The sequence below is a fragment of the Choristoneura fumiferana genome, chromosome 2 (assembly GCF_025370935.1).
Source record: "Choristoneura fumiferana chromosome 2, NRCan_CFum_1, whole genome shotgun sequence".
NCBI lineage: Eukaryota > Metazoa > Arthropoda > Insecta > Lepidoptera > Tortricidae > Choristoneura > Choristoneura fumiferana.
This window is the reverse complement of record NC_133473.1, coordinates 22,871,337-22,884,058: the sequence shown is the minus strand read 5'-3', so window position 1 is coordinate 22,884,058 and position 12,722 is coordinate 22,871,337. Positions and strand designations below refer to the sequence as shown.

The 12,722-nt window shown below is 42.0% G+C and overlaps 1 protein-coding gene across 1 annotated transcript in view; it reads right to left on the bottom strand.

Moving 5' to 3' along the window:
* Positions 1–8,700: 8,700 nt before the first annotated feature.
* Mob2 (MOB kinase activator 2) overlaps positions 8,701–12,722 on the bottom strand; it is a 43,288-nt gene continuing 39,266 nt past the window's right edge. Inside the window, 3 exon segments of the mRNA XM_074111208.1 lie at positions 8,701–9,103; positions 9,105–9,188; positions 12,514–12,710. Of these exon segments, the coding sequence (XP_073967309.1) occupies positions 9,020–9,103; positions 9,105–9,188; positions 12,514–12,710 (365 nt within the window). The 3' untranslated portion in view covers positions 8,701–9,019.

Here is a 12,722-nt window from a genome sequence, read left to right as displayed (position 1 = left end):
AAAAAATTTTTTACTGTGCCTCCCATAGGCGTAAAGTGGGGCTGATTTTTTACCTTGTTGTGTAAGATATCGTTGGATAGGTCTTTTAAAATCATTTGGGGTTTGCTTAAACGATTATTCGATTCAGTGATTTTTTTGCAAAATATTTAACTTGAAAGTGCAAATTTTCATTAAAATCGAGCGCCCCTCTAAAATGTAAATCGGTGGGTGGAAATTTTTTGAAATATTCGGACGGCTAAATTTGCTTGAGAATTATTAGTAGTTTAAGAGTAGCAAAAGCAGCCTAAGGTATAAAATATACCTAAACTTGGAAGAATCCGTATAAAATATTACTTATTTTTTCGTAATGGCTTTTTTTTATTAGCCATTTTCTATGTCCCACTGCTAGGCAAAGGCCTCTCCCTCGGATTTCCAACTTTCCTTGTCGGCAGCTAAGTTTTGCCAGTCGTTTCTGAATCCTTTTGAGGGGAGGTTTACTCTTTGAGTAAAACAATAAGACGTTTAAACAATTTTTAATTAAAACCAAAAACACAAAAAAAGGCCTAGTATGACTAAAAAAATGAAAAGTAAAAAGTATAACAAGGATATCGGGTAGTAGGTTGAAGCGATTTTTAATGAGAGGTCGGTTCTGATTATTCGGTCTCCCCGGCCTACACTTCCCTGGAGTCGGAGAGAAGAACCCGGAGTGACCGGGTCTTGGATGAGCCAGGAAGGATGTGCAGTGCTCCGGACGCTAAGGCCGTCAGGGCTTGGTGTCAAGGCTAGGGCGTAAAGGAGCCGTCTGAGCCGTAAAAGTTGAAGCCGTACGGAGCTGCCCTGTAAATTAGGTGGTGTCAGTTTTGGTCCAGTGCTAGATTGTTTGCTAGTCACTCCTCTGCAGCGATACACCTACTCTCAGGGTGTGCTGAATTGCAGTGAGTGGCAGAGACAATCATACGGAGTTACAGGCAGGCAAGGAAAGTGATTCTAGTTTTATATAATTATTTTAAAAGCAAAAAAAATGAATAAGTGACCTAAGTGACCGTAAAAATTTGAAATACAACGGTTCACTAAATAACCGTTAGAAGATTACTTTTGAAATTAAACGTTACTAAGCTGAGTTTGAATTTATTTTAACACCGGCAAGTATTCGTTGAATAAAAGTAATAAGCATTAACATAAGTTCTAAGTATTATAACAACAGATGAGAGAAATTAGCAAGTGTTAAAATATTAAGTATAAGTGTTTGAAATAAAAGATTCCCTAACAAAGTTAAATTATAAAGAAAATAATTAAAATAAAATGCACAGAAAAACACAAGTTCATAGGTCAGAGTTAAATATCGGAGAAATTACCAAGTCTTGTATATTGGGCTTATGGAGCTTTCGAGGGAGCTTATTTAATGTAGGGTGTGCTGTTGACTGTGTGTTTTACAGGGGTACGTATTATAATGTATAAATTTAAAATACATATCGGTTGAAATACATACAGTTGAAATACCGAAAATTATAAAATATAATGCATCAAAATACATAAAATTATTTGACATAAGTTCTAAACGCATAAGCTTGAAATGCATAGTGGTCAAAATATATAATGGTTACAACGCATAATGGTTCTTAGTCATATGGCACAAAATGCATATTTTCATAATGTATACGTTCAAAATCTATACAGTATGTTTTCTATAATGGTTGAAATACATACTAGACACTGAATTTTCACAATGAAAAATGCATATTATTATATTACAATTCTGACACTAGCCGGCCGCTGCCGCGGCACGCTCGCTTCGCTCGCTCGGCTCGTGCTTATTTGGTCATAGTTGAACCTAACACGCTCCTCCTCGCTACGCTCGTCGTCGCACCTAAAGTTACTATTCAATTATTGATCAGACTTTAGTTTAAAATGCAAGGTCTTGTTAGACAATACCGATTACGATCAGTCGGTATCTTATAGGTTAGGTTAGGTTAGAGTTTTGTCCAGGCGCGAAGCGCCTTAACTACCCTGAATAGGAGCTCCGCGAAGCGGAGCTCCGTCGACTTGTCTTACAGTCCTTAATTTTTCAGAATTTTACATGTAAATACAACCTAAGTAGACTGGAGATGAAGATGAACCTAGGCATTATATAGTATGTATTTTGACCATTATGAAAAACGTACTATAGGAATTTTAATTGTTATTTCTTTCAACTATTATATATTCTGATTGTATATATTCTGAACATATACATTGTGAACTTAGTCATCTTAATTTTATGTATTTCGACCAGTATGAAAAACGTGCTTTATGAATTTTGATTAATATTTATTTAAACGATTATATTTTTCAATTTTCGGTGTTTCAACTGTATGTATTTCAACCGATATGTATTTTAAATTTATACATTATAATACGTACCCGTTTTACAGCTGTGCTTCAGCTTTTAAGGGCAATAATATTACAGTTAGAATTCCCCCCGGTCATAGCTGATCATCAACGCCCCCTTGGGGCGGCAAAACAGTCAAGGGTGAGTCGGTTATAGTGATATTTAATCATACAAACTCGTGTAGTGAATTCAGTGTTATGAAATGCCTATTTTTATAAAATAAATAAGTAAATAATAAATTAATATTAAATACATATTATTACGTAAATAAATAAACCAAGGGAAAGCTACGGTGGCAACCTCTAGAGTTCGTCCGTTATTCTGCTCAGAGATCCCTAATTGAGGAAAGCGCCATCTAACTTACAATGAGTCAGTAACTAATATGTCAGCGATCGCCTGTATGCATCGTGACAATGCGTCCAAGTCGTCCCACCACCTCCGCCTCGGTCTGCCGCGCCTCCGTTGACCATCTAGGGGCGCCCACTGGGTAGTAACCCGTGCCCATCTCTCCGAGTGCATGCGGCAGATATGGCCAGCCCAATCCCACTTCAGCCTGGCGGTTTCTCTCCCGACATCTGCTATGCACGTTTTCGAGCGCAGTGTGGTGTTCCGGATCCGATCTGTCCTTTTGACACTCTAAATGCTGCGCTCCATAGCCCTCTGGCAAACCTTCAACTTGGACTTCTGAGTTTCGGTTAAGGACCATGTTTGGGCACCATTGGTTAAGATGGGCAGTATACAAGAGTCAACTAGTTTCCGCTTAAGTGACAGTGGAAGGTTGCCCTTCAATAGCTTCTTCATGGACCAGAAGCTCTTCCAGGCATTGTCGAGTCGATACGTCGTTCCAATTCTTTATTCTGCCTATTACTGAAAGATACTCGTACTATATGGCCCAAGTAGATGTACTCGTCGACGTATTGTATGACGTGCCCGTCCGCCTCAATCCTATGTTTTGTGCTGTTGGTCATAACCTGTGTTTTCGTCCGGTTCATCAGAAGTCCAACCCGAAGGCTTGCAGAGCTGAGATGTTGCAGCATTTGTTCGAGCTCTGAGGCCGTAGAAGAAAAAAGGACTATGTCGTCGGCGAAACGAAGATTTGTCAACCTTTTATCGCCGACAATGACACCCCTTGCCTTCCAGACCACCGCCAGGCTTTTGAAGATCTCTTCCAGTGAGCTAGTGAATAGCTTGGGTGATAGCGGGTGGCCTTGTTTAACGCCTTTTTCTATGTAAAACGACTGGCCAGATAAACTGTCGAGTTTAATGTTGGCTGTGCTGTTGTTGTAAATTGATTTTAGTAGATTGATGTACGTTGAATTTATGCCTTGGTTGTGGAGCGCTGTTTCTATTTCAGAATGCTGAAGGCTGTCGAATGCTTTGGAGTAGTTCACAAATGCTAAGTAAAGAGGTTTATTAAACTCGTTATATTTCTCTATAAGCTTGGTCACTGTGTGAAGATGATCCGTAGTCGAAAATCCGGGGCGAAATCCTGCTTGCTCGGGCGGCTGGTGCTGGTCGAGCTGTCAAACAATACGATTTTCTATAACTTTAATAAAGGTCTTATAGGCATGTGAGATAAGGCTGATTGGTCTGTAGTTGTCAATGTTTCACTTGTCACCCTTTTTGTGGAGGAGTATTATGTTGGAATGGCACATATCTTTAGGAAGTTTACCAGAGCTGAGTATGAGATTGAATAGCATAGTGAGATGGGGAAGTAAAATCTGTTTTCCAAGTATAAGAGTTTCCGTGCTGTTTTTTTTAATTTATTTATTACTCATCATCCCAGCCTATATACGTCCCACTTCTGGGCACAGGCCTCCTCTCAGAACAAGAGGGCTTGAGCCATAGTTCCCACGCGGGCCCAGTGCGGATTGGGAACTTCACACGCACCATTGAATTGCTTCGCAGGGTTGTGCAGGTTTCCTCACGATGTTTTCCTTCACCGATTTATTACTTTTATTTTTATATGAAATGAAATGAAATGAAATGATATATTAGCCCGGGTGAGAAGAACATCGCGGGTTACCTCGATCCCACGATGACCGGTCTGTGGTATCTCCTCCAGCGCTCATGAAGCGGGCTGGCGTCCCACTCCCTCACAGCTGCAAGCAGTGTTTTAGAGGAAGCATAAATGGCCCTTCTGGCGGCAGCGCTGCGCGCGCGCCCCGCAGCGAACATGGCGCTCGCGCTGCACCAGCGTGGCAGACGGAACATAGCTCGCCACGCATCATTGTACTGCACTTTTATGTCCTGAGCCACTGCGCAGGTATATTCCCGCATTCTACTGTGTAAACGCTTGTGCAAAAGCTTAGAAAAAGTTGCCTTTTGACGCCTTCACTGCATTTTGCGAACCTTCTAGCGAGCATATTAGCTCGCACCGCAATCGCTCTTCTCTGTCTCTCTATGTCCTTGTGATCCTTCATGCTTGACAGCAGAATGTGTCCTAGATACTTGACTTCATATACCCGACGTAACGGCTTACCATTCAACAGCAATGAAGGCACTTGCAAAGGCATATTCGTGGCCTCCATGAGCATGAACTCAGACTTGTCAGGGTTGTAAACCATGTTGTGTTCATTAGCGTACCTCTCACACAAGGCCAGCAATTCCCGCATCGCTGCGACTGAAGGAGCAAGCAAGACCATATCATCCGCATAAGACAGGTGGTTCGCCATGATCCCGTTGATGGAGCAACCCACTCCGGTCCGCGTTAGCGCCTCCGACAGTCCGTCCATGTACACGTTGAACAGCGCCGGCGACATGCAGCCGCCCTGTCTTACACCACAGTTCAGATGTGTAGCTGTGGATAGTGCCCCTTTCCATCTCACCTGATTGGTCTGCTGGGTGTACCACTTATTCAGCACTCTGATAACAGGTGTAGGTGTTTGACGTGCCTGCAGTTTCTTCCAGAGGAGTTGATGATCGACTCTGTCAAAAGCTTTGCTCAGGTCCAGGAAGCAGGCGTACACCGGGGTTTTTCTGCTTTTGTAATATCCTACAATTTGTTTAAAAGTGTAGATAGCCGACGTTGTTGAAACATGACTCTTGAAGCCAAACTGGTTATCGGCAGTTACTAATGACGGCGCGGCGATCCGATGAAGCACCCTTTCCAACACCCTAGCTATCATATTTGCCAGAGCAATAGGGGGTCTCATGCCTAGCTCAAAGGGGTAGGCGGGGCAGTGCCCCGGGGCCCTCAAGCTCAGGGTTTTTCGAAATTCTGCTTTATAGCTGATGAAATTGCTTAGCATTTTTAAAGTATTTGTATATAGTATAATGACAAACTTGCAAAAAACCTTACCAGTGTGATAGCAGTGGGCCCCATTTTTTATTTGCCCCAGGGCCCTAGGTTACTAGCTACGCCACTGGCTGTGCTTGCAGTGGGACATATAGGCTGGGATGAGTCTTACATATGGGTACTATAAAGTACTATTACTGTATCTGTTAGCGCCCGCGGCAAATGACCAGTCTGAAGCATTGCCGTGAACAGCTGGGCCAGCATATGCATTATATGCTTTTACATTTTTTTTGGCTAAAAAGCCACTATTAAAAACCTATAGCAGGTTTATGCAATAGTTGGCGAGATCACGCGGTTTGGTTCGCGCTTACAATAATCTAGGGTGCGCCGGCGTCGCAGGCCCGCCCCGCCCCGGCCCGCCTGCGGCTAGAACAGATCTGCGACCTCGCTGCACTCCATAAAATACTTCTTGAGAAGTTTTTTACAATAATATTTGTCGTATTTATAAGTTTGCATTTTAGTTAAGATTTCCTCTGGTAAGGTATTCAAAATAGATGACAGTACATATTTATCAATTCTCTTACCATATACATCAATAGTTTTTGGAAGTATATACGTAGATTGATAGTTTCAACGGTGCAGCTGTTCAGGACGAGTTTTCATCAGGCCCTGGACTCTTATTCATTTTCATGCTTCGAAGAGCCTTATCCACTTCGTTTTCTGTGAATGGGGAGATGTTGTCAGCGCAAAAGGAGTCTTCTAAATTATAATTTTTGGATGGGGAATAAAGTGACTTGTAAAAATCCGTACAGATTTGTAATATTTTCTGCCTATTGCTATGCTTGTTGCCATTTCCGTCCCTCATATTGGTAATCCAGTGCTTACCTTCTAAGATTCTTTGCTTGGCCGCTCTAAGTGATGTAATATTAACAAGTGCAGTCTTGACTAGATTGGTGTTGTTTCCTCTGATATCCTTTCTTATACTTCGTTTAACTATTTTATCTAATTTTAATGCTATTGAACCTAAGTTTTCCCGAGTTCTTTTTTCTATTAGAGAAATGGATTTTTTTTTATTCGACTGGTTGGAAAACGAGCAAGTGGGTCTCCTGATGGTAAGAAATCACCACCGCCCATAAACATTTGCAACACCAGGGATATTTGCCATTAATAAACGCAATTTATTAGGTCTGTTGGAAAAAATATTGCGGGCTAACCTTATACTCTCTAAAATGTTGATATACTTTATGTCCACATCATTAACATCAGTATTTAGATCCTCAAACCGATTTCTCAGCTCAATGTTAAACTGGTCATAATTTGCCGTTAACGTCGCTCTGTTGAGTTTGTGGAAGCGTCTTGAAAATGTTACTTTGCGGTGAATTTTAAAATTAAAGGTAAGTTTGGCTATTCGGTTATTTGAATTTGTTGATGATACTAATATCTCTGATAATACTATGATTTGATGTTAGTATAAAATCTACTTCGTTCTTGAAGTGACCATCTGAGGAAACCCACGTCCATCGCCTCTGTTTTTTTTTTTGATAGAAGCTTTTACATATTTTAAGGTTCGGTCCAAAAGCGAACTGAATAAGACGTGTGCCTCTAATATTTCGGCTTCCCAATCCGTTAAAATCGCCGATAACTAGATTCCAAGTTCCTTGGTGATCGTCGCAAGCCTTATTGAGAACTTGAGAAGGTCATAAAAGTCCTCTACCTTGTCGTCGCTATGAGGGGATGTTGGTGCATAAGCTTGTATAACAGTAAGAGTCTGTGTGGGCGTCAGGTGGAACCTCAGAACCAGAGTAACCGTGGAACTCGATTATATTATTCATCAACTTTTTGGCAACCAGAAAACCTACTCCATGTTGTCCTCCTGCAGCCCCAAAGTGGAAGAATATGCAGTTTTCCCTTTCCAAAATTTCTTCCTCCTCTCTTCTCACTTCAGCAAGGCCAATTATATCCCACTTTATGTCTTTTACAGGGCTTTCTAGCTCGACCAATCGATCATCTTTTAACAAAGTTCGAACATTGTATGTTAAAACGTTAAGATTTTCTATGTCCATTTTGCGTGCCTGGTTAGTTTGACGGAAAGAAGTTGATAACGCTCGGGGATTCTTAGCACCCCTGGTTCGAGGATTGTTCCGGTCACCGTCATCACGGGACAAACTCTCACCGCCGAGCATTCGGGGCCGATTCGGGGGGTTGTACATCCATAGGGAGGAATAGACCATAAGCCCACGACGCTGGTACAATGCGGGTTGGTGGGTCGCCGCCAGTTTTGCCTCGTTTGTTAATTAGCAGGGTGCACCGCAGGCAGGTGAGGTTGGCTTGGGTCTCGTGAGATGATATATGAGACCCCTTACACCCTGGCTACGGAACCCTATTTTGGGTGTGTCCGACAAGCTCTTGACCGGTTTTTTTACTATAGGATCTTTAATAGGTTATGAGTCAAAAAGTCATGAGTGGACATAATAAACAAATAATAATAGATTTCGTGGGTCGGGTAGTGAAAAGCGTCGATTTGAAAAAGGAATTTTGACTGTCGTGGCGCTAGGTGCTACCTAATCAAGTCGATTGTTTGGAATATAATCTCTAATACTAAAAATTAATTGTAATATTAATATTTGTTGAATAAAACATATTATTATAGGTACTGACTGAGCGGTAAAAATGTGGCCCTCAAATGTATGCATAAATAGGTAATTTCATATGTAGAGGATAAATGGCTTTTTTAGTTTTATTTATTTATATTTGATTACATGAACCATTACTTTTACCGGGGGTCTATCGCGCTCTAATAATTTTCCCCCAAATTTTGCGGGATTTGACATTACGTGTGGTATAATTTTGCACGCACAGAGTGACAACCGGATTGACGTAACGCGAGCGTAAGATGTAGCTGTCAAGTGGTCGTCACGCACACAAGCAAGAAAAAGTTGGGTCGTTTTGAATCGCATTGTTTCCTACTGACTATCTATAATATATTTCGCCTGTCAATAAACCTTAATTAATGCTTGTTCGTGTTTACAAAGATGTCTGACCGGCATCATCTCCATTACAAAACGCGCGCACTGACGCAGGATGGTACGAACGTGGTGTAAATAATATACCGCAATTAAGGCTTTCAGTTTATTAGTTAAACAAATATCACTTTTATTTACAACCAAAGCAATCACAAATAATAGTATCATCTAATCGTAATCACCTAAAACTACTTAACAGATTGAAATATTTACAATAGAATTAACAATTCTTTAACTTACAGAACGTTTACACGTGTCAACTATTCAATCGCTTTACGAAAGGCATTTACAATTTAAGTACCCGCCGGGCGGCCCCTTGGGCGCGGCCGCGTCCCCCGCGCCCCGCGCCCGCGCCCGCGCCCCCGGCCCCGCTTACGGCTACGAGGCGGCGGGCGGCGCGGCGCGCGGCGGTCACGCCGTGGCCAGCGGCTGCGTCACGACGGGCGAGCGGCGGCGCGGCGACGCGTCCTCGCCGCTGCGCTGCCGGCCGCCCCCGCGCCCCCGCGCCCCCGCGCCCCCGCGCCCCCGCGACACCCGCCGGCTCCGTCAGCCGCAGCGCCACCTCCAGGTCCCGTAACACCTGAAAACGACAAACTTTGCGTTAATAAAACGTACACAACACGCTATCACCAACATAAATGCCTTAGGTGCTTATCAGTCCTGGATTTGTCAATAGGCCGTATAGGCCGCGGCCTAGGGGCGGCAGATTTCAACGAGAAAATTATTTTAGGAAGTTACATAGGGCGGCGGATATAAAGTGGCCTACACTCCCAAAAAACATAAATCCGCCACTGGTGCTTATGTTTCAGTGTTATCTGAAGGATATTTTATGTATTTTAAACGGACTTCGAGAAAATAAGAGTTTATCAATTTAAAAACAAAAGAGGTTATCAATTCGGTTCAATGAGGGCTACGCTACCGTTTTCGCGCTCACCAGTTGGCGCCACTGTAGACAAAGGTCCTGCCTGAAGTATAGTGGTTAGTTTGTTATATTACGGACGTGAAACCAACATTTAAATCACATTTAATGTGTACAGTCACGTCTAAAAATATGTATACAAAAACAAGGTTGCATAAATATGTAGTCATACATTGTATCAAAATATTTATCTAATACTGACCAAAATTGTATTCATTAAACTTTTTCAGTATTGTAATCACAAAATCTTCAGAAATCCAATCAGAAAGTCCATTTAAATGTATCCACCTCGTAGGCAAAAATAATATACATGAATGGGTTCCAATACATATAACCACACCAATTTGGCAAATATTGTATACGCCGTTTGATTCATAAATATGTAAACACGATTTGATATTTTGATTCGTTTTGAAGAATTACTGTTTTGTTAAGATTACATGTCTGTCTCTTTCGTTACCTGCATGCGGGCAGGGACATACATACTACGAATCCATACTCCATTAAAATAATATTATATACTGGTGACCCGTTCTGCACAACACGGTTACGGTATACATAGACACCGCGAATCACACTATTTATTTGTGAAAACCGCATCAAAATCCGTTTCGTAGTTTGAAAGATCTAAGCGTACAGACAAAAAGCGACTTTGTTATACTATGAGTGATGAATTGAAATAACTCTGTCTGTTCCGGTATCACGTCGAAACCGACTGGTTTCGACTGTCAAGGGCTGAACATAGGGTACTTAGTTTTATCTCCAAAAGCAACCCTTAAGGGGAGAAAATGGGGGATGAACTGACTGGAGTGAGCTGGATGAAATTTGGTATGGATATATTTAATTTTTTATACACCATCAAGATCACAAATACTTGGAAACGTCCAGAGTGGTCATTAATATCGACTAAGTCAAAGCGATCAAGTTGTTCGGGTCATCCACTGAGGACAGATCCACTGAAGCATCTATAATTTGCAATCTTTAAGCATTGTAATTTTAATTATAGATCTCTCACTCATCGTACGAAACACAGTAGCAGGACTAGCCAGCTCCTGCTTCACGTCGATCCCTTGGGCGTGGTACTACCCCGGCCGCGCCCGCCCCCGTACCGCAAACCAGAACGGCTACAGCGCGGCGCGCGCTCACGCCGTGGCCAGCGCTGCGTCACGACGGGCGAGCGCGGCGCGCGACGCGTCCTCGCGCTGCCCTGCCTGCCGCCCTCGCGCCCCCCGCGCCCCCGACAAGGCCTGTCAGTCGTCATAGCGCCATCGTGGTCCGTAGCACCTGAAAACGACAAACTTTGCGTTAATAAAACGTACAAACACGCTATCACCAACATAAATGCTTAGTGCTTATCAGTCCTGGATTTGTCAATAGCAGTATGGCCGCATATAGGGGCGGCAGCGGCCTAGGGCAAAGATTTCCAAATTGGTGGGTTATATTATATGGAACCCATTCATGTATACATAAATCCGCCTACTGGTGCTATGTTTAAATGTTATTTAAGTATCATGTTTCTGAAGGATTTTGAGATTACAAAATACTTAAACAGTTCAATGAGGTACAATTTTGGCGTCAGAGTAGATACACTTTAGACTGAAAATGTCCTGCCTGAAGTATAGTGGTAAGTTTGTTATATTACGGACGTGAAACCAACATTTAAATCACATTTAATGTGTACACTACATAAAATACAAAAAACTAAATTCTGAAAGTCGGCATCACGAATTTCAAAATATCGATTTTTATAATTCCGAATGTTTTAAAACTCCTAATATGACTATTCCGATTCTTCATAAATCCAAAAATTAAAAATATCTAGGGTTCAAAATTACGATTTTCAGAATTCCGAATTTTAATACACCGAACAATAAGAAGTCCGACTCAATAATCATCCGAAACGTCAAAAATACGAATACCGATTTTCAAAATTCTGAATATCATTACACCGATATCTAAATAGCTAAATAGAGCTTTATTATGATGGGCATAGGGGCCCAATTATATCCTTATATGCCCAGGGCTTCTAATAGGTGAAAGACGGCCCTGGCTTCGCGCCTTAACGCAATTCAAACTAACCTATGCAGGTCAATTTACCTACATTGATTGATGAACATTCGAAATTCAAGATTCCGATTAAAATGGGTTGTCACTGCGATTCCGTGCCGTCACCGTTTTATAAGCAGCGGTCTGGTCGCACCTTTCTGCTTGTTAGTTGGGCTTCGCCGTTTTGAGAAGAAAATTAAATTGACAGAAAAACGGCCCGTATACTTAATTATCTAGGGCTGTTTTACCATCCATTGATTAGTGTTAACTGACGGTTAAATGTGATGTCGTCTCTATTTGTTTTGTTCGAATAGACGGAGACGGCATCACATTTAACCGTCAGTTAACATTAATCAATGGATGGTGAAACAGCCCCTAAATGTGTTTAGCTATACGCTATACCTCGCTAAAATGCTTAATCGGCTTATGCATTCGTAACTTTGAGGTTGGGCACTGTTAAAAAGGGATTTAAAAACACACACAACCCGTTTCAAAGTATGCTTAGTCAAAAAAAACAAGGGTCACTTGAGTTTCTTCGAAAAAATGAAATCAAAAATAAGTTTGCTTTTTTGAAAAGTATTTGTATTGTGGTTGTATTAATAAATCTTAGGCAAGGAGTATTATAAATCTTAGTATTTATTTATTTTTGTTTTAGTAATGAAATTCACGTGGCCTTTTATTCTTGTAATCGATTGTACTCTCGGCTCTGGACGAACTTATTTCAGGTTTTCAGTTATTTAATTAACACCAACATTTTGAAAAACTGGCATATTGGGAATCTGACATTATGCATATCTGACATAAAGCGTCAAAAGGATTCAATGTTATTGTTAGGTTTCATTTGATACCTAAATCGTTACAATAAAAAAACTTGTTATTTTAGTGGACGGACGCCATGTATATGATGTAATACACGGGGGGCGGCGGGTGGCGGCGGTACCTCGGTCTCCTTGTGGTCCAGCAGGTGGAAGCGCGCGTCGAGCGCCGTGAGGTGCGCGAAGGTGAGGTGCAGGTGCGCGTGCAGCCGGAGCAGCGCCAGCTCCCGGAAGTGCGCCGCGTACAGGTGCGCCACCACGTGGAACAGCAGCCGCACCACGCGGCGCACCACCACCTCGAACATCGCCGGGAACTCGTTCGCTGCAACACGCG